Source organism: Sinocyclocheilus grahami, unplaced genomic scaffold (genome assembly GCF_001515645.1).
Source record: "Sinocyclocheilus grahami isolate Dianchi unplaced genomic scaffold, SAMN03320097.WGS_v1.1 scaffold1133.1, whole genome shotgun sequence".
Taxonomy (NCBI): Eukaryota; Metazoa; Chordata; class Actinopteri; order Cypriniformes; family Cyprinidae; genus Sinocyclocheilus; species Sinocyclocheilus grahami.
Window position 1 is genome coordinate 81,083 of NW_015506312.1, and position 22,278 is coordinate 103,360.

The following is a 22,278-nucleotide window of genomic DNA, read 5'->3' on the forward strand; positions in this document are numbered from 1 at the left end:
ATATGTCTGTCTGTCTGTCTGTCTGTCTATGTGTCTGTCTGTCTGTCTGTCTGTCTATCTATCTGTCTGTCTGTCTGTCTGTCTGTCTATCTGTCTGTCTATCTGTCTGTCTGTCTGTCTGTCTGTCTGTCTGTCTGTCTGTCATCCATTCGTTCATTCAAGGAACAATGCATTAAATGACTGAGGTGCAGTTAAGTTATGTGACAAAGTATAGGCCTCTAAAAGTTTTACACCACCGTTATGCCCCCATGTTCATGCAGATTTATTCATTTTTGAATAATGCAATTACGAGCTGGTCCACATATGGATTATTCTATCTTAACACTGATTATCTCAAATATAAGAATCCTCTATAACAATAAATGTATCTCAAAAGCATTCACATTATCTTGCCAGTGGTTTGCAGTAATTATTTTGCGTTCTATGGCCAGTGTTTAGTTAATGAACTAGACTCTGGATATTGCAGTCTCAGCTCTTGCTGCTGAACTTTGCAGAGCCTGTTAATTGATATCTCTTTCCCAGTCTCAGCCTAACACCCCAAGCTCATTTCACATGCAGACTTATTACTAGACATTGATCTCTCTGTCAATGCTAATGCCACTGACGAATACAAAATGTACACAAACATAATTTGGTCTATGAATTGCATCTCTGTAATTGATTTCCATATTAGCTTGCACGTTTTGTCACGTGAGAGGCTACTGTATGGATGTCACTGAGGCATAGCTATTAAAATACAGCACATGCATAAAGCAGACATTATGTTATGTCATCATCATCATACTATCACACTAAAATATGCAGGTTAAGCCATGAATGGCTAATCCAATTAATGGCAGAGGCAGCAGTGTGCATGTAGTTTGCACTGTAAAAAATTCTTGTGGTAACATCTAAATAAGTCAAAAACATTATTTAATATGGCTAAATAATCCTTAATTTAGCCTAACGAAAGCTACATATTACAAAATTGCTACTTAAAATATTACAAGAACATTTGAGAAAACGTCCTAATAATACAAAATAATAAACTCTAAAAAAATTATAATATATTTAATTATAAAAATATAATATGTTTTAATTATATAATATAATCTTAAACTATAAAGCTATAAATATAATATTTAATAAAAAAACTACAGTAAAATATTTAATATTCTAAAATGACTAAAGAAACTGAAATGTCAGTACAAATTAAAAGTAAAAGATGTCATCAAAACCCATTAAAATAAAAATAAAAAATAAGTGCTTGGCTTGTAGGTTTTGTTCAGGCCGAGTCAGAAAAAATATAAAATGTAACCAAGCAAGCACTTGTTTTTGTAGTGCTGTGCCAATGATGCTCTGTTCCCTGTGTCATTTTATTTATTTATTTATTTATTTTTATAGCGTCATCTCTTCTGGTTTGCATGAAGACCCAGATGTGACCCTGCCCCTGTGTAGTTGCATTGCTTTAGGGCATACTGCATATTCTTGTTCTGTTAAATTGCTGCTAAAAGCTCAGCGATTAAAAATTGCACTTGCCTCAAGGGTTAATATCTTCTAATAGAGATTAGTATCAGAGTTTAGTTTCAGTCTCTCTGGTAATTATATATGCACAGGTAGTAACAGCAGTGAAATAAGCGGATGCATATATGATCTCAATTTTGCGCTCTGCTTTAGAGCTTTTCACTGATTTTCCCATTAAAAGTGGAAGCACTGTAAATGAGGGGAATGACGGCTAGTTCAATATCTGAAGATATAAAGCCTATAAATAGTCTCCTTTGTAAACATTAGTTTTACTCCTAATGCATCATTGATAATCAAAGACAGGATCATACCACAAATAGCACTGTCCCGTCACTAGCAATACTCATTTTGATTTTGGATCCACCACCTTTCATTTCTGTCTGTTGTATACATGCAAAAAAAGTACTTTTGTGCTTATTGTGATGTGTTCTCTTCTGTCCTTCAGTTCTGCAACCACACTGACAAATTAAGAGCAGCTTGAAGAAATGGCATTTTGGTGCCAGAGGTCTTTGATTTCTTGGGTGTTACAAGATCAATAAGGATTGTATTCAGCAGTGGTCCAAAGAACGTAATGAGCTACACTTAGGGCTAATGATTGGATGCTCACATTAAAGTATGCAGGTCTCGGGGTTGTTTGCATGTATTTGCTGGCAGGATGCTCTACTTTGGTTCCGGCTGCATCAGCAGAAGTATCAGGCCCTCTCCACTGCCATGACCTGCATCGATCAAGGTTAATTTGTTCAGCGCTGCCTTGATTAGTGAAACCATTAATTACTAAAGATGCAGTTTAAAGCCCACGTTATGTATCCAGCTACTGGTTGCGATGAGATGGATTTGCAGGGAAGCAAAACTAATAGAGACTGTATCCTCAGATTTCACACTGTCACAAAGATGGCGCGTTCATGTAAAGAGCCTATAGTGACAGAGAATGGCTCTGGAAGAGACTCAATAATCTGGCATGCCGTGACTAATCTTATTATGTTTGCATTGGAAAATTTTACAGTAAACACAAAGGAATGGGTTTCTCACAATGAGAGACAATTCACGCGTTTCATTTAATATATATATGTATATATCACTAAGGCTAGAATAAATAAGTATTCTGAAATTACTAATAAAACATTTGATTTAATAGAACAAAATAGAAAGTCTCCTTTTGTTGTTTTTGGGAAATAACGTTGGATTATAAAAACAGAAATACTGTGAAATACTATTATTACAATGAAAATTAAATGTTCTATTAGAATATATTTTAAAATGTAATTTATTCAGTTTCAATGTCACATGATCCCTTAGAAATCATTCTAATATGCTGATTTGCTGCTCAATAAATATTTATTATTATTATTATTATTATTATCAATGATAAAAACAGTTGTGCTTCTTAATATTTTTGTGGAATCTGTGATAATTTTTTTTTTCAGGATTCTTTGATAAATAGAATGTTAAAAAACATTAATTTGAAGTATAAATATTTTGCAATGATGTAAAATCTTTTTATTTTCTGCATCTACATCAACAGTGTTGAGCTGTTGGATCTCTACTGCGGGGTTATTATAGTTAACTAAAACTAAAACCATAAAACAATTATGTTTAAGTAATGTAACAAGTAACATTCGTTACTTAAAAAGAAAATACATTTTAACTGTAATATACTAAAATATAAAAAACTTCATTTCAGCTCAATGTATTAAAACAACTAAAAACAAAATTGAATAACAACTATATAGACTTTTAAAACCAACAAAAACTGATATAAAATTACAAAAACGCACAAGAATTAAAAAAAAAAACTTTAACTAAAATTAACATGAAATCAAAAAATATATATAAAAATAAAATCAGTTTCAAAACAACAAAAACTGTAGTAGTTTCTCAATGATACCAAAATAGCAAATGCTTTATTGTCACGATTTTCTTATGCTGTTTATTTGATAAAAACAGCATGTGTTCAAAATAAGATGTTTTTTTAAACATGTTTTTGTTTAGGTTTTCTTAGGACAAATCACACATTTTTACCTCCAGAAGAGAGATGTGGAGCAGCACTTCCAAGAGAAGTTTTCCTGTGATGCATCCACATTTAAATGCCAAACACTTCTCCAATTTAATAGTTACCAGACACCAGTAAATGTTAATGAGCAAAAAGAATAATGATGTGCAAGAACAGAAAAGGCCTGACTATTGGATACTTTGAAAACAAAGGATAGCTGGCGACTCAGAAAGTCAGTGGCTATGAGAGAATAATGGATATGCTGCCAAACGGGATTCAGTGGCTGGTTAAAAAAAATCCCCACAAAGAAAGACCCATGAAATTGGCAAGAAGAAGACCATGTCTCAAGGACTTAGATGAAATCAATGTATCACAGGCTAATTTATGATTATTATCCTCCATTTTTGTCAGATGCACTGATGCTATATATATATATAAAAAAAAAAAGTCCATTGTTCCTGTGAGTTTTCAGCCGTATGTGGGAGGACCTGAACAAGTCGATACATATTAAAGTCCATCATGTAGGGCAGATAAAGAGCCCTGTGGAAGCACTAAAAGTGGCTGTAGGCTAAAAAGTCAGTGGGATAATTTATCATGTGACTCACAGTGACCTGACATTTAGTGTGAACACTGAGGTGTCAAAGCGACAGCCATGCACCCTGTTATCACTAATTAAGTTCTTACGGCTTCTAATGCTAATGAGGACACAGATACTGTATGACGAGGTCTTGATTCATTTCCATGTTCATATAGCTCTTTCATGGCTTCTCCTTTACTCTAGAGTCAATGAGCTTCAGCTCTGAAGATTTAAAGTCTGTGTAAAGCAATATGTGTTTTGAGTTTGTTACACCACAGAACAATGTGTTATTAACCACCCAACCAAATTTGTATGATAAAAAAAGCCAAGTAAATAAAATAAGGTATCAAAATCTTGAAAAAATAAGCTGTACTCTCTGCTCTCAAACATTGGGGGCGTGTCCTCTGGCAGCGCTGAAACCACGCCCACTCAGGGGAAAGCTGGTGAAAAACTGTTAAACGGTCTAACTCAGTAATTCAGTACTACATAGTTCACATCCCCGGGCGCCGCAGCCAAAAAATGGCTGCCCACTGCTCCAGGTGTGTGTTCACGGTGTGTGTGTGTTCACTGCTGTGTGTGTGCACTTTGGATGGGATAAATGCAGAGCACTAATTCCGAGTATGGGTCACCATACTTGGCCACATGTCACGTCACTTTCACTTTCACTTTCATTTATAATGTGTTTAGAAACAATTCTCTGAATTGCCTTTAAATCCAAAGCTACTTTTTTAATCAGTTGTTTAGTTTTGAAAATGACAGCATTTAACGTCAGCTTGAAATGAAAAAAGTGGCCTGAGTCAGAGATATCCATTTGCCTCAGGATAGAGAATGTAATATATGCTCATAATGCATAGCGCTTGTCCTCCTCTGTTCTTTAACGCACCTGTCTTATCCCAATCCACAGCTTGGCAGCGTCCCAACAAGCAGCGGCTCGGAAAGCTGCCACCCCAATGCCCCCGTCAGAATTCCTGGACAAGCTTATGGGAAAAGTGTCCGGTTATGATGCAAGAATCAGACCTAATTTCAAAGGTTGGTGCATCCACCAAGACACTGCTGGATATCACAGGAATGTAGCCAAGGGCTATTTTAAAAAGCTATTTCAAACACATATTTAAAGAGTTGGCGTGCAAAAATATATATGATAAGTGCATATAGATGATTGATTATTTGTCAATTAACAAGTGATATATTGTTATATTAATCCAACAAGTTTCCACCAACATTTTAAAATTCATTCATTTCAAAGCTGCTCCCAAATTTGAATTATTCACTCCGAAGGTTATTTAGTAATCAAAGAACAGCAGCCTGCTATATACCGCAGTGGTTGACATGTAATATTATATATTTTTTCTGATTTACTAAGGATAACTTGTACAGTCGTTATATTAAGAAACCTGTTCCCAAGCTGGCCACATTCCTGTTTAAGGTCCATGATCTTGACTCATTATCCTGAGTGAATGTCTATGGTGGTACTCAGTATCCTATATATTAGTGTGTGTGACGTGTGCTGGCAGTGTTAGAAATAGCCACTGCAAGATACATGTCAGAGGTTTCCTTATATTCAACAATATATTAATGTCAATCACTGCAAATTAAAGTCTGCCTGTTCCTTAGCTATTCTTGGAAATACACTTTTTTTCCCCAAGGGATTATGAGTAAAAACAAGTCAGTTTTAAAAGCAACATATTTTCTTTTATTACATATAGCAATTGCAATACACTAAACACAACTAAACAATAAAACTAAAACTAAATATGCATTTTAAAAACTAATATTTTGGACATTGTGTACACATAAATGCCTTGCGAGATTAAATGGTAGTTTTTTTTTCAATGTTCAGCATTGTTTCAAATAATGTTATATATGCACTGCTTATGTATTATGTTTGTGTATATATTCAATTCGATTTGAATCTTGACTCCCAAAAATAATGTTTGAATGCTTATTGTTTATTAGAGCCGAATGTATTAGATGTTTGATATTTTGCATGTGTGTTGACCAGTAACACTTTATAATAAATTTAGCAAGCATAATATTATATAATGCTTAACAAATCATTACTGTACAGTGAAATATGAACTACTGATTTGTTAAGCGTTATATAAATGTTGAATTATTGATTACTGAAAGTTATTATAAAGTGGTCTCTTTTGACCAAGATATGTTTAATGTAATGCAGACACTTATACCAAGTAAAAAAATATATAAAATGTGTGCAGTTTATATGTGTACAGTCTCACTCTTCCTTTGAAAACTATAGGTAGGTAAAAGCATTACTGAATGATAGAAATATTACAGCAATGTATCCTGAGACTTTGTCCAGACTGTTAAACCTGCTTGAGCGCTTAAATGGCAGAGGGCCCCTGTCTGATTTTGAGGCCTTGCATCTTAACCTTGCTCGTGGCAACGGATTTATTTCTTTTATTTCTTTATTTATTGCTGTTGACAGTCAGTGCTGTGATATGGTGAATGATTTCTGACATCTTACATTTTGCTGATTGCTGAGTTTTGCTGCAACCTTGTTTATGGTGAACGGCGTCATATTGCGGAGTTGGCTGATTGCTTTCTCACTTAAATTTACCCTGAAGAAGCAGATATTCTCAACATCACGAACTCGGCATTGCCGTTATTCATTCATTCATTCATTATTTATTTATTTATAAAGCACATTTAAAAACAACAAGGTTGTTATGGTTTCGATGTGTAATTTAAACACTATAGTTGCCAGAAATCGAATGCATTAATTCTTATATTAAAAAAACAAAACCAGTAGCTGATGTCTGAATAAACACTGGCCTTCTTTCGTGAACTCATTATGTAATTCATTCAGTTCTTTTCATGAGGGCACATGGGCCCTGTGGTCACATGACCAGACCAGACATTATGAAATCCAAAGGATCGTCACGGCTGTCAGGTCAAGCGTGTAACTGCACTCTGAGCCGGAAGCTCACGCGTCCTCGGCCAGTTTTCTCTGCTCCACTATAGACCGCATCCCTAAAATTCATACAGCAAGCGGCCTGACAGCATCTCTCCATAAATTTCGATGGAAAAAGCAGAGAGAGAACATTTAAAGGTCCAACGCTCCTAAACAGCATCTGCTGTGAGAAGACATTTTTTCCAGCTCATGGTGTGGAGGAGTTCACCTCCTCTGATTACTCTGCCTCTCCTGCAAATTTGATCGTACAGTGAAAAAAGGGAATGAAAAACATAAGAACTGCCTGAAGCAACCAATGTGCTGGCATGAGAAGAAATTACACTGATCATGACTGGGACTCGCTGTGGGAAATCCTTCCAACTGATTTAGTTGGGACCATTTAAAATGGAAAGCTCATAGCCTGGCATATTTGGGGCACCCCATTCAGCTAGGACCGGGATAGATATATTTTCAGATCTTACACGTGTATCTCTTCAGTCACTGAATTATATAAGATTGTATTTTAAGGCTGAAGTGTGTCATTTTTTCATGTTGAAATACTTTACAATAAAGGTTCAATTCATTAATATTAGTTAATGTATTAACTAACATAAACAAACTATGAAAAATACATTTGTTACAGTATTTATTAATCGTTGTAAATGTTAATGATAATACAGTTGTTCATTGTTCATGTTAATTTACAGCGCATTGCCTAATGTTAACAAGCACAACTTTTGATTTTAGTAATGCATTAGTAAATGTTGAAATTAACATTTACTAAGAAATGCTGTAGAAGTATTGTTCATGCCTAGTTCATGTTAACTAAAGTAGTTAACTAATTAACCTTATTGTAAAGTGTCGCCATGTTCATTTCTATATACACATTTTTAACAAGTTGTATAAATGAACATTATTATAAACAAATATGATTGGTAGTATATTGACACAACCATGTAAAGTTTTTTTTTTAGTGTTTTTAACGAAGTCTCTTATGCTCACGAAAATACAGTAATAACAGTAATATTGTGAAATATTATTATAATTTAAAATAACTGTTTTCTAATGAAATATTTTGTAAAATGTAATTTATTCCTGTGACATAAAACTGAATTTTCAGAATCATTACTCCAGTCTTTAGTGGCACATGTTCAGAAATGACCAATGTTGAAAATAGTTGTGCTGCTTCATATTTTTGTGGAAATTGTGATACTTTTTATCAGGGAAAAAAATATTTATAACATTTGAAATGTCTGATCTTGAAATGTTTGATCAATTTAATGTGTCCTTACTAAATAGAAGTATTAATTTTATTAATAAGTAAGTAAAACTTACTGAACCCAAACTTTTAAATGGTAGTGCATATTGAAATTATTATTAGTTATTTTAAAAAAAAGTTATTGTTTGTTCATGATACCTGCATTAACTAATGTTAACCAATTAAATCTTGCCGATCAGTATTACCATACTTTCTTCTATACCAGTTTCATATGCATTCCCCCCAAAATATGCATATTGTATGCATAATCATGCATCCTGACCAGCTCAACACTGTGTCATTGGCTCAATTTGGACTATCTGTCTGTTTGACTAATAGCGCATAGGACAGATTTCTTTTTTTCAAATTCCGTTTGATACCACAGATATTACAGTTTTTAAAATCATCTTCCCTCCAATAGACCAATTCGTAGCGCTCGCTGACAGATCAAAGTGCTGCGTTAAACAAAGTGGGGACGTGTGAACCTGAGAGGAGCGGGGACTGTTCGTCCGCAGACAGGCCGCTAGCTTGAGCTGCAATCTGCGGCTGCTAGTGATGAATGGTTTGGAGTGCAGCTGCGCCTCCCGTACCCACGTTAACCTTGTCCCTTCTCATCAGTCACAGCGAGGAGCTATGAGGCCGACAGCCACGAGGTGCTACAGATTCCGCCCAAATAGCACAATCATCGGCTGAGGTTTCCCATAGACCAGCAGTCTCCCTCCCGCCCGGCTTCCAATGAGCTGCCACCACACATTACAGTCATGATCAGTGTAATGCTTTCTGATTACTATGTCACTTTGCTTATGAATGTGTCCGATGAGACAATTGTACATTTGTAAATATACAATCTGCTGCGGTATATTTACAGATTGCTTTTTTACTTTCTTTTTGGATGTCCTGAACGTCTCTGTTACCTCTTTGCATCTCCTCCTCATTCATGTAAAGTGCAGAAGCGAAGCCTTATTAGCTGGCGGAGCTTGATGTGAATTCGGTGCTATCAGCACATGCTTAATGGGACTTTAATAGGAGTAATGGGAATTCTCTAATGAGTCGGGGTGCAGCGTTCACATACAAACTGCAATGGTGAACCTACTGATGCTTTTCACTCGGTTTAAATGATGACAGATGACTGAAATCCTGATCAAGAGTGTTTCTTATGCGATGTCTGGATAACTTATCTGCCGTCTTCAGAGAGTAACAGAATATATGCTGCTTTAAGAGGCCGCTATAAACGATTTTGTAAGCTTTCAGAGATGCTATGAACTGTATTTCCACCATGAGGGTAACGAAGCGTCTCAGGATCACGCTAGATAATTTCGTTTTTATCTCATGGGTAGAGAGAGTGAGTGGGCTGCGGGGCCTGCAGAAACATCACAACAGAACAATCAAATGACACCGAGATGGAGCAAGGTTAGATGTGATTTTAATTTTTCATACACGTTTTAGCTCAACGCCTACAAATTGTTCCAATTCTCACAGGGTCGCAGAGACGATCATCCATGGAAATTTAATTTAAAAGCTTCTGTTATTCACGTTTGAACTTGGGTGCAACTTCAGAGCGATTTATCACTGTCTGCACACTGAAAAAAAATTGCTTTTAAATTTTACAATTAATTACAAAGAAACAGCGAGTCGCACAGTGAATTAAATGTGTAATTTTGAAGCCTGGAATAGTATTTTCTTATAAAACATACTCCGATAAACTTTGTTTTATATACAAATTGAGATTCAATTGAGATTGGCTTTAGATAATTGTTAATATTTAGTTATCAGTGCACTTAATCGATTTGTTTTATTTCCAGATGGGTTTTCAATTAAAAGTATCAATAGAAGACTGATATAGTATTTTCTTATAAAACATACTCCAGTGATCTTTGTTTTATATACACATTTTTACAGTGCAAGAGGGTTCAATTTAGATTGGCTTTAGATAATTGTTAATATTTTATTTATCAGTGTACTTAATCCATTTATTGTTTCATTTCCAGATTGGTTTTCAATTAAAAGTATGAATAGAATTTTTTTTCTCTTATTAATTTAATATGCCTTTTTTTATCTCTGACCCCTCTCAATAGGAAATGCACCGATAGAAGTGGGCTCCTCTAAAATATTTGCCGCTAATGCCATTTATCTAAGAGCTTTAGATGGGATAATCAATGCCGAGTCATGGGGACTAGGAATTGAATGGGTAACGTAGCTTTTTCACAAAGGATAAGCCTCTTGGGAAGTCCTGGATTATGCCGGCGTCTGCGTTATTGGTGAACATGCGGTTGGGCTGAAGAAGAATGGCCTGATTTTGAAGTCTACTTTCATGTTTGTGTATGTTAATTAGGATTCATTGGATGAGGGATTTCTGTTTAGGGTAACACACAAATATGACGACCTCCCACAATGCTGTTACCTCATCGGAATAGACTGTACTGCATTCGCTGTGGCGCATTACTGTACACGATATCTGTGGTCACACATGTGCATGGTAGTGTTTTATAAGTAGCATCTTTAACCTTGTGATTACCATGCAGAGCTGCATAAGAGATGCACTGTTGTTGTATTTTCTGTATGGTTCTGTTGAACATCACAAGAGAAATCTGACTGGAATATAGTGCACTGTGACCTGCCATATGTTTTCTAGGTTGAACAGTAGGGAAAATGCCCCAAATTGGTTCTCTTTGTAAAAAAACAAAAGCGGGAGCTGTAGTTCCCAAAGTAAGTTCCCATTCCTTTTGTATTGCACAATCCTATAACCCAATGCCAGGCAAATCAATTCAATCTCCACAATTACATGAAAATGATTTTACAGTTTGTGCAAAACTCAAAGTGAAGCCAGTTTGACATGTAGTCTTTGCATTTTCCCTCTCTCTAGAGTATTGCATCTATTAGTGCATTTTGCCTCCCGTGACCAGATATGCATTGCAACCCCCATCCTTTCTTTCATTTCAGTGCTTTGCCTCTTGTCCTGCCCGCTCTGAAGTTTTGGACGAATAAGTGCATCCCTCCTTACCTGCTCTTGCCCTTAGTATGCCCTTAGCACCCAATATTCCCTGCCACACACTTCAACGCACAAAGTGTTGGCAAGTGTAAAGTAGAATAAGTGAGCCATGCTGCTTATGTTTTTTTTTTTCTGTTGTTGGTTCCGCAAAGAAAGAAAAAAAAAGCTAAAAATCTTGCTGTTAGAATATCATGTTATTAATCCTGATCTTTTTTTCATTAGACCCACAAGGCTCCAAATCAGATGGTACTCACAAGAAAGGTACTTTCATTGTATTTATCCAGGATTATACAAGCATATTGATTCATGCAATCCGAGCGATATCACATCTGAGAAAGGGCTAAATTATATAATGAGTTAAAGATGTCTGTGTGTTTTGTTAATGGTTGAGAGTAACCTAACTAATGCAATCAGACATGCATCAGTTTTTTTGTTGTTGTTTTTTTATTAAATGGCATGCTAACACCAAATGACACATTCACATGGCTTTAGTGGTTTTAGTTTACTTTGTGGTATAATTGGGTATCATTGCTTGACCTTTATTTACCGGTGGGAGGATCAGAGTTATTGGGCTTCAGTCAGGACATTTGCAAAATAGCATGCATTTAATTATTATTTAGCTTTCTTTTGATTTTGCTGTGGAAATGAGTATTTATTTAATTTTGGATGTAGCCTCCAGTTGTTGATTTAGCTTTGGAGCTTGTTGACTGCCACTATTTAGTGCCAATGCATCCCTTTGTGTAGCCGGGCATGCTTTTTATCTGTGCACCATTGATTTTTCTTCTGATCTTGGCTTAAATTATAATTAAATTGGGAAAGCAAATGAATTTATACACCTGACTGAACAAAAAAAAAAGGTTGACACTCTGTTATTCATCAAATCTTATCAAAGTTTGTTGCTTTAGATAACCAGCCATGCTTTCACATATTGCATTTAAATAATATCATATTTGATTCTGATGTACAGTCATTACCATACTGCATGTAATGTTGTTTTTGTGAGTATTGGGGCTGCAGAGATGCAGTTTTAGTCCTGTGGGCCGCACGCTGCTGCTAGATTCTTATTAGAGCCTGGTTATTTAGCTTTATTAAAGGCATTATATACAGCTCACGCTCTTTATGTAGACTAATGTCAAGTCTTCTAGGTGTTTGTCACGGCTCCAGTGTTCTAGTTCCCACAAATCATATTACTACAGTGTTATATTGCATTTATCGCACAATGTTTAATCATCATTTATCCCAGCTGAGATTACTGCTAGCTAATGGTGTGCTGTAAAATATGTCTGTGGTGTGTTTAATGTGTATTGTATGCATATATTAGCAGTGTGTTAAGAACCATGCTCATAATGTTAGTTATTAGTCATATTCTTTTTGAGTTTTTCAAGCCTTGGCACCTTAAAACACAATTAGGCATGGCCATGTAAAGGTTGCTGCTTGAAGCAGCGGGTTGTAGATGTCTTTGCTTATGATTTTTAATTTGCTGGGGATGCAATGGTTCCGAGTGGGGTTGTTTTTATTGCACACATTTGATTTCTAAGTCATTTACACATCCAATATACAGCTCAATGTAGTGAGGAACCAGTTCATTTTCAAGTCGCAAGGAAATATGACTTTGCAACATTTAGTTTCCTTACAATTTTTATGTTACTCAGTTTGTTTTTTGTTTTCATAATAACCACAGAATGTAGGATTCTGTGTTAGAGGAGCAATTTTAAGCTAATAATGTTTTTTTAATCACAATTAAATGTTAAAATCAAGCTATTCTTTTGGAAAAGTAGTTAGCTAAACTACCAGCTATGCAAACAATGAAATGTGTATATACTGCAATATAAGAAATTATATATATATATCAGGTTATAATCAGTTTATAAGTTAAAAGAGCAATATTAGCAATTAGTGTAACAGCATCAAACTTACATATATAACCATATAAACAATCTATAAACTGAATCAAAAATGCATTTAGCCATATATATATATATATATATATATATATATATCCACAAAGAGGATGTTAAATGCCTGAAAACTGAATGATGATTCAAACTAATAATTTTTATCAGGTTTATTAAAATAAATAATCCGAACAGACTTGTTTAAATAAAGATTTAACTTTATTTGAAAGAGAAAGACATTTCTAGCAGAGCATGTTTGATTATTACCTCTGTTTGCTCATAAAAACAGATTTAAACGCATATTTAGCATTTTGTCAACTAAACTTGACATATATAATAACAACTTATTAACAAGTGCTTGTTAATTAATGGAAAAATGACACTATTTTGAAAATAAAATCTGCTACCATCGTCCCTACTTCTAGCTAGTTATTATCAACACTGGTATGATTATTAAATATCTGAAATATGTAAATAACCCCAATAGCATTTCAATAGAATTCTGGATTGGACATTAAGTAGTTCAGTGCCATCGCTAGCCCAGCCGAGACTTTGGTCCGTTTAATAGAGACTCATCACATTAATCTAATTTTCTTCTTATCTCTAATCTTATTATTACATACGCATAGCTGCTCTGTATAATGAAACAATTGACACAGTCTCTCATATCGTTAAAACCATCAGTTAACCTCAGTGTGAATCAATTTTACTGCGATATTGACCATTTTATCTCATGACTTCTGCGGCCGCAGCTACCAGGTAATCCAGTGTAATCAAACTGTAGTCGACTCATTCTCCATTCTGGACTCGGAGCCTCAGCCCTCCTATTGATTTATGTCTCTCTCCAGCCTCTCTCCTCCAAGGCTGTCATGTTTCCCCTATCAGTGATGCTAGCCTCAGGGGCAGGAAGAGATCCTGGTAATTTAGCAGTGTGTCATTACCTATAGGCATGTGACAATGCTAACTTAGACACTCTCTCTGAAACTAGCTGTCACTGCACGGGCATCTCTTTCCGCCGCTGTCCGACTCTTATGAATTTTAATACAATCCCCTTAATGGTTAGGGTCGCCTCTAGCTGAACCGAACCTGGAGTGATGGATGGCTGTGACTCCTGCTCAATCCGGATTTGGTTTTGTTGGAATGGGTTGTTTTATACGGAGCCCCGCGCATGGCATGCAGGAAAAAAATACCGTATTGACCCGAATATAAGACGATGTTTTTTTCTTGGAAATACATCTGAAAAAACTCAGTTGAGGAAACGATCTAGTAAATTGTGTGCACGATTTAGCCTACTACCGTATTGGCCCGAATATAAGACGACCCTGATTATAAGACGACCCCCCCTTTTTCCAGATGTACTTTTTGGAAAAAGGCTTTTTAAAAACCAAATCGTGCACACAATTTATAAATCGAGAGAACAAATTAGTAAATTGTGCGCACAATTTAGCAAATCGAGGGAACTATTTAGCAAATCGAGAGAACGAATTAGCAAATCGAGAGAACGAAATAGTAATTGTGTGCACGTTTTAGTACATCGAGGGAACTAATTAGTAAATCGTGCACACGATTTATTTATTTTTTCTTGCATGTCATGTGCGGGGCTCCATAGTTTTAAGTAGAAAACACATGGAATATAAAATGATGTTTCAGTCAGGGATCCATGTAGCTGCTCTTTATTTTCATTAGGCAGGCTCTTTTGCTAATTGTTGTTTTGTAGTTGTCCTTTGCTAACACATTTCAGGGCTTGTTGCGCTATATTGCATTTTTTTATGCATAGAATGTTTTGTTTGTTTTTGTAGTAATATTTTTTACTACTCTGTTTTTTATAGAATTCTAAAATAGTATTTTTTTAGTTGCTATTTTATACTATATTCTGTGTTAGTATTAGTCTAGTGTAGCATTCTGTTTTTTTGTGTACTATTCAATACTATATTCTGTTGTTTTTTGTATTCTATTTTTGTACTACTCTACTATAATTCTGTTTTTAATGTTAGTCCATAGTGTATTGTTTTTGTGTAATATCCTATACTATATTCTGATATAGTATTCTGCTTTACTCTTCTATATTATGTTCTGCTTCTGTAGTATTCTAAAATAGTATTTTGTTTTTGTAATATTCTATATCATATTGTTGTTTTAGAAGTCTAATATAGTATTCTGTTGTTATTATAGTATTTTGTGTTTTGTAAGATTTTATACAATGTTGTTTTTGTTTAATAATTATAGTCTAATATAGCATTCTGTTTTTGTGTACTATTCTATACCAATTTCTTTTGTAGAATTCAGTTTTTTACTATTCTGTGCTACATTGTTTTTTACACTATTCTGTACAGTTTTTAGTAGCAGTCCAGTATATTATTCTTTTTGTATACTATTAAATTTTTTATTTTGCAGTATTCTGTCTTTGTACTATTCTGTGCTACATTGTTTGTTTTTTGTAGTAGTAATATTTCTTACTAGTCTATACAGGGTTTTTCTAGTAGTAGTCCAGTATATTATTATTTTTATACTATTCAATTCTTTATTTTGTAGTATTCTGTGCTACATTTTTGTAGTATTTTTTTTACTAGTCTATACAGATTTTTTAGTAGTAGTCCAGTATATTATTATTTTTGTGTACTATTCAATTCTTTATTTTGTAGTATTCTGTTTTGTACTATTTTTGTATATTCAGTTTTTTTTTTAAGTTGTACTGTTTTACACTATTTTCTGTAGTATTGTAGTGTTTAGTAGTAGTATAATACTATTGTATACTATACTGTGTTTTTGTTTTTTAGCATTCTTGTATTATATTGTATTTTTGGTGTTCAAAATACTGTTCCTTATTTGTAGTATACAATATATATTTTGCCATTTTTTTATAGTAAACTTTACTATGTTCTGTTTTTGTATAGTATTCTATTATTTCTGTCAGTTTTGTAGTAATCTATACTATATTCTCTTTTTGTAGTATTCTATACTGTATACGTATATGTATTATAAATCTACTCTACTTGCTATATTCTAAGTACTAAAAAAATTTAGTGTGAGTGTGTTGTTTTTGGTGTGCACTAAATCACACTTGAAGATATCCCCACTGATACCATCACCACATCGAACACCAAACTCTCAATAGAAATGGATTTTGGATTATGTAGCAACATGATTTATTTGTTTTTTCCCAGTTCACTCATCCTAAAGAAGCTCAGCTCCTTCACTGGAGCTTAACACCTTTTTTTACCATGTCAGTGTAACTAGAGCAGCGCAAATTGAAAATTGCCCCATGTCAATAGATTTACTCGGCATCAGCCCGGATGTCAGCGCATGAGGAGTAAGAGGAAACCCTTGACATTTGCCCTGGTGTGCTAACATGGAAAAGCCGGTAGGGCACTTTGCTGTCCCTTTGTTACCAGTAGATCTCACTCCAATCGCAAGCTGCCTTGCCAAGACCTTATAGGTACTGCCGAAGCCATATAAATATTTAAAGCCTCAGTGCCGTTGTATTTCTGCTGAGAGCAGCTCGATTTTTAACATGAGCAATATCATTAAGCTTTCTTTATTTATATCAGACACTTTCATTTGTGGTGGTCCACTTACCTGGGAGGCATCTTAAGTGTCCGTTGTTTGTAATAAATCTGTTTTGAGAGTGTCCTCCGGGTACGACATCTCGTTCGCCATTTTCCCACCAGCTGACTGGCGTAAAACAGACTGATGGCTTTTTATCATTCTCCAGTTGCTGCTAGGTAAAGAGATGGACTCTGTTATTGATCAGTTTGGACATGGACCTTGTTAATGAATGATTATAGACCGGTAACTGTAAAGATGAGTTGTGGTTGTTTGGTTTATGAAGAAGTAATTGGTCTCTCGGCTCACAGTTTTTTTGTGTTTGGTGGCAAGCTAGTAATTTATGGGTGCTCTAAAGAGGTTATACTTACCCAGGGGACTTTTGATTAATGATTGTTATGTTTATGCACAAAATTCATCACAGTAATGACTCTCTGAATGTCTCTCTTTTCTTCATAAATACTTAATTGTTCAACGTCAATACAGTACCAAAAAACGCTCTTCCCTTACTTTCTCTCATGAGTTGGTCTCTGGGAAAGACCAGGCTGATCTTTGCGACTCGTGTGTCCTGCTTGTGTTTGTTCAATAAAGAGAAGTGCAGGGAAACGTGTGAGGCTTCTAAACTACCATCACCTCTATGAGACGAGGACGGAGGCACGGCTCAGAAATTAAGGTCTGATTCGATGGGAAAGACAGCTGAGTAAAAAAATTTATAAATAACCCGAACGTCCCTTCGCTGGCGGTTGCTTCCCTCTGCAGTGAGCTGCTCTTAGGAGAGCAGGGCGAGATTGTTTGGCAAAGACATGTCATTCTTGGCGATGACTCACCCTTTCCTGACAGTTAATGAGCTCTGTCTTGCTCTCGCTTCTCTCCTTATTGGAGGCTGGGCTCACAAATGAACTGCAGTGGGGGTGAGGACATTAGATTTCCTCTGCGCTGCGTCACATACAGCAAGGAAAGCCAAGAACAGACAAATGATTACAGCCGGTATGATACCCAGTGGAAGAAAAAAGCCAAGAGCAAGGAACTATGGGGTCTGACATTGTATAGAGGCTCAAACAGGATCTGCCAGATAATGTGCTACAATTTGAGCCAGTTCCAAACCTAGTTAATTGCCTGCAAATGCTGGTTCAATAGACACACTCTTAAAAATAAAGGTTCTTTATTGGAATCTATGGTTCCATGAAGAACCTTTAACATCCATAGAACATTTCCAGGTTCTTTAGTAGAAAGAGGCTCTTTTAAGGCTGATCATACACGGGGCGACTTTTTTGAGCAATGTTGCTTGGGCACTTTCCCATTGAGAATGGATAACAAGTGTCTATTAGATCGGTCGTGGGCCCGTGTCCCATCTGGTTGCCCCTTGGCGGCAACATTGCTCAAAAAGTTGCCCCGTGTATCATCAGCCTAAGAACTGTTCACTGAAAGTATTCTTCTATGGCATTCGCTGCAAAAAAAGCAAAAAACAAACACAAGCCTTTTAAAATCTTTATTTTAAATAGTATAGGCAGCTGAATTCTCATTTAAAGTCAGAGTAGGTGATTTGGTTCAAAATCATTTTTATGTTATGCTGGTTGAAAGTCCATATGGTCTATATGTATTTCTATCATCTGTGGAAGGCGTGGGACCATAAAATGTTTGTCCAATCAAACCATGGTTAATGTTTGTAAGGGAGATATAACCCTTAGTCAGGCTAGGCACCGTATTGAATTCAACGCGGATGAAAACTATGCAGTGAAGGGTTGGATTACAGTCTTTACAATTTCACACACTGTATGAAAGTCCTATATCATGTCATTTTCACAATTCTCATTTTTCACAACTGTTTTATGGAGTATGTACTTCTATCCCTCATAGCCTCCTTTTCATTCCTGTCAAAAAAATGATATATGGCGCTACCCTAAGGACTATTTCTCAATTAAAACATTTCTGATGGCACAACGCATTCCACAAGGTTGTAAATGTATCGGGTTACCATGAAACCAGGGTCTTGTTTGGCGTCCTGGGGTGTTACAAAGTATTTGTGAAATCTAGCTAACAAAATATATATTGTGTGTTGGAGTGTTCCAGACGCTACATTATGCTGCTGGTTGAAAGTCCATATGGTCTATATGTATTTCTATCATCTGTGGAAGGCGTGGGACCATAAAATGTTTGTCCAATCAAACCATGGTTAATGTTTGTAAGGGAGATATAACCCTTAGTCAGGCTAGGCACCGTATTGAATTCAACGCAGATGAAAACTATGCAGTGAAGGGTTGGATTACAGTCTTTACAATTTCACACACTGTATGAAAGTCCTATATCATGTCATTTTCACAATTCTCATTTTTCACAACTGTTTTATGGAGTATGTACTTCTATCCCTCATAGCCTCCTTTTCATTCCTGTCAAAAAAATGATATATGGCGCTACCCTAAGGACTATTTCTCAATTAAAACATTTCTGATGGCACAATGCTATATGCTGTATAATTTTGTCAAATCATACATGTAAGGTGGATTTATTTCCAGGTAATGGTTTTCTTGGGGGTTACACTTCAGGAGAAATGTGCAGCCTTTATAGAATGACTAATACATTTCGCCAGACTTTGCAGATTGCAATATGTTTCTTTGCAGTAATCTACTCATTCAGCACCTTAGGATGCTGCGTGTGGCTCGTCAGCAGGCAGAGAAATGGGGTTCAGGGTTTCTCCATGCTGTTCAGCAGCTCTGGATCTAACTAAATCAGAAGTCTGAAGAAGCCTGACAGGGTCTTTACGAGGCCATGAGCGCCGTGTCACTCAGAATATCCCCCTTTCTGTGTTTACAGAGCCATATGCGATGGATCGCTTGGTTCTTTGTATGCAGATGTATGGTTTCGGTTTAGCCTCTCTATGACTGCAGGCTTTCATTTGTGCACCAGCATAAGAGATTTACTTATAATATTTCTAAAACATAAATTGGAGGAACAGTGGCTTGCCTTGTCCCAATAATAAAACCGCCGGTCTTTGTCTTTACAGAAGGCTCACCTCAACATCCTGTATAAATCATTTTACTCCATATTTTAATGGAGTTGTTTTATATGCTAAGATGATGCATATATCTTAAAAATAAGATTTACATGCTTTATGTCAATGGCAATGTGCTTATTTAGCAGTAAGCAGGTAAGTTTTGGTTATTATTTCTTAATAAAGAATATGTTTTGGTAAGATTAAAATTTAGAGGATAACTTGTTTAATTTGATCAGTATCAGTTAACTTATTTGTTGTTTTTCTATCCTTTGTCTTCTCCCACAGGTCCACCTGTGAACGTAACATGCAACATTTTTATTAACAGTTTTGGATCCATTGCTGAAACAACAATGGTGAGTATATTGATTAAAGTGATGCAACCCTAGAATTTTTTGTGATTCTATTTTTCTTTTTCTCTTTTTTTTTTGATTAGCTTAATTTTCATTTGTTCTTTTTTTTTTAATCCAGATTTTAACTGTAGTCCCAGACTTTTGGACCACAGGGTTAACACGGACTTGACATGTAGGAAAAAATATTTCTATTATTGTGGCTACGAATTAACAATTAGTTCCCATGACTTACTAATTCATCACCTTGTTTTTAAGTAAATCCTGAGCACTATTTACTAATTCGTTACCTCGTTTGAAGTGCATTGTGCGCACAATTTGCTAATACGTTCTGTTGAATGATATGTGAATAGCCTATTGCACCCTCTATGTGAGCAGGCTATATCTCTGTTACAGTCCTGTCATACTTTATTCATAACAGCAGCAATAGTCTTTTCTCACTATGCAAAAAAATACAATGGGTTTATGAAATTGCGGACAGGAGTTAGTAAAACGTACCCACGATTTCACTAAAATGAGCTAACAAATTAGTAAAACATGCTCATGATTAACTTAAAAGAAGAGAGCGAATTAGTAAATCACAAATTGTTAATTCGTGGCCACAACATGAATATTTTTTCCTGCATGTCATGTCTGGGGCTCCGTACCACTCACAACAAGGGCGATAACTATAAAGTTTGAATAATCATTCTAATTCTGTGGAAATAGGAATTTCCACACTATACCTGAGTGAAAAAATATATAATAAAATTTATTTTTAAATACATTTATTTTGTGCTAAGTATACTACAAATACATTTAAGTGTTTATGTGCTTAATACAAATACCCTTCAATTGTACTTTTGGTATACTAAACTGGTATAATTAAGGTCTGCTGAATTGGAACAACTAATTTTGTACTTAATGCACTTTAATTGTGCAAAGTAGTGCTGAGGACCAATTAAAGATACACTGAAGTATTTTCGACTGTTGCAAGTATACTTCAGGTACACTTTAAATACCTTGCATTTAAAGATATCATACAAAGATCATACAGTCCTTATTAATAGTGATATTAAAACACATTTTAGGCATAATATTAAGAAATGTGCATTGTGCAATAAAGAAATACTCAGAAATTTTACATCAGTATTAAGTGATATGTGAAAAAAAATATGTTAATGGATTTGAAGTATACTTAGTATGAAATCAATGTATTTTAAATAAATGATGGCTTGGTTTTTTATACAATAACGACACAGATAAACAATATTGTTGGAATCACTTTCAGAATGTTTTTTTTTCAACTGATGAACAGTAAAATCATTGACACCGAATCAGAATCCATCTTGCTTTAAACAGCTTGAGAATTTCAAGCGGCAGGCAACAAAACTGCAGCACGAGCATATAATAAACAGACCATTATCATCCGAGGCTAATATAGTTATCATTCCTGATGCTTTATGTGATCACTCTTTGCATAGTAATGAAAAGATGGTGAATTGAATATGTGAACCCATTGATAATATTGATTATATGCCCGTAACTACCTCTTGAACCATGCTGTTTTTAATGTGTTTTCAATGTCCAAGCATTGCTAGATGGTTGCAAAAGCAATGAAAAAATTTCCAAACATTGTTCTGGTGAAGGTCATACTTTTTTCGAGCCTTGATGAGCACAAAACTAAGTAATGCCAAGATTTCATGTTTGGCACCAGCTGAGCAGCTCCAAAACTTCAGTGGCTTGCAGAAGCCCCTCAAGCAGAACAAATGCAGCGCTTTCCACTCTTTCTTTCCTCTATAAGCAGCGGAATTGATCCGAGTTGCTCATGCTCGTGTTCACACTGAGCAAGCGGCGGTGAGGTGGTGGGGCAGGAGCAGGTAACGCCAGCCATATCGATAAATCTTTAGCGCTTATAGGGCAGCCGAGAACAATGTTTCATCCAGTAAAGATCTGAGCGACTCCGGCCACTATTGAGACGGGCGTTCCCCCCAGCCTTTCACTGTCCTAATTGTTTACCCTGTTTTGTAAAGCACGGGGGGCCCACGGGAGAGGCGAGTGGCTATTTAATTAGCTCGCCGGCTCTTTCATTTTCTTGAGGAAGCACGAAAGCGAACGTGTACATTTCAACGTCCGTCATTTGTTAGCAGAGTTGGGCGCGCGAGAGTCGTGCAAACTTTTTCTAATATGTCACCGTCAGGATAGGATCTGGCCTTGGGCTTGAATCGCATTATGAGTGGGTTGTTGCCATAAATCACTCTCCTTAGCCTAGAGAAATCAAATCAGAAAAA

At 35.6% G+C, this 22,278-nt stretch overlaps 1 protein-coding gene across 1 annotated transcript in view; it reads left to right on the plus strand.

Annotated features, from left to right (window-relative positions):
* The window catches only part of LOC107567205 (glycine receptor subunit alphaZ1), a 55,560-nt gene that overhangs the window by 2,947 nt on the left and 30,335 nt on the right, over positions 1 to 22,278 (plus strand). Inside the window, exons 2-3 of the mRNA XM_016252846.1 lie at positions 4,975 to 5,099; positions 19,947 to 20,014. Coding sequence (XP_016108332.1) covers positions 4,975 to 5,099; positions 19,947 to 20,014 — 193 coding nt within the window. The remainder of the gene's footprint in view (positions 1 to 4,974; positions 5,100 to 19,946; positions 20,015 to 22,278) is intronic.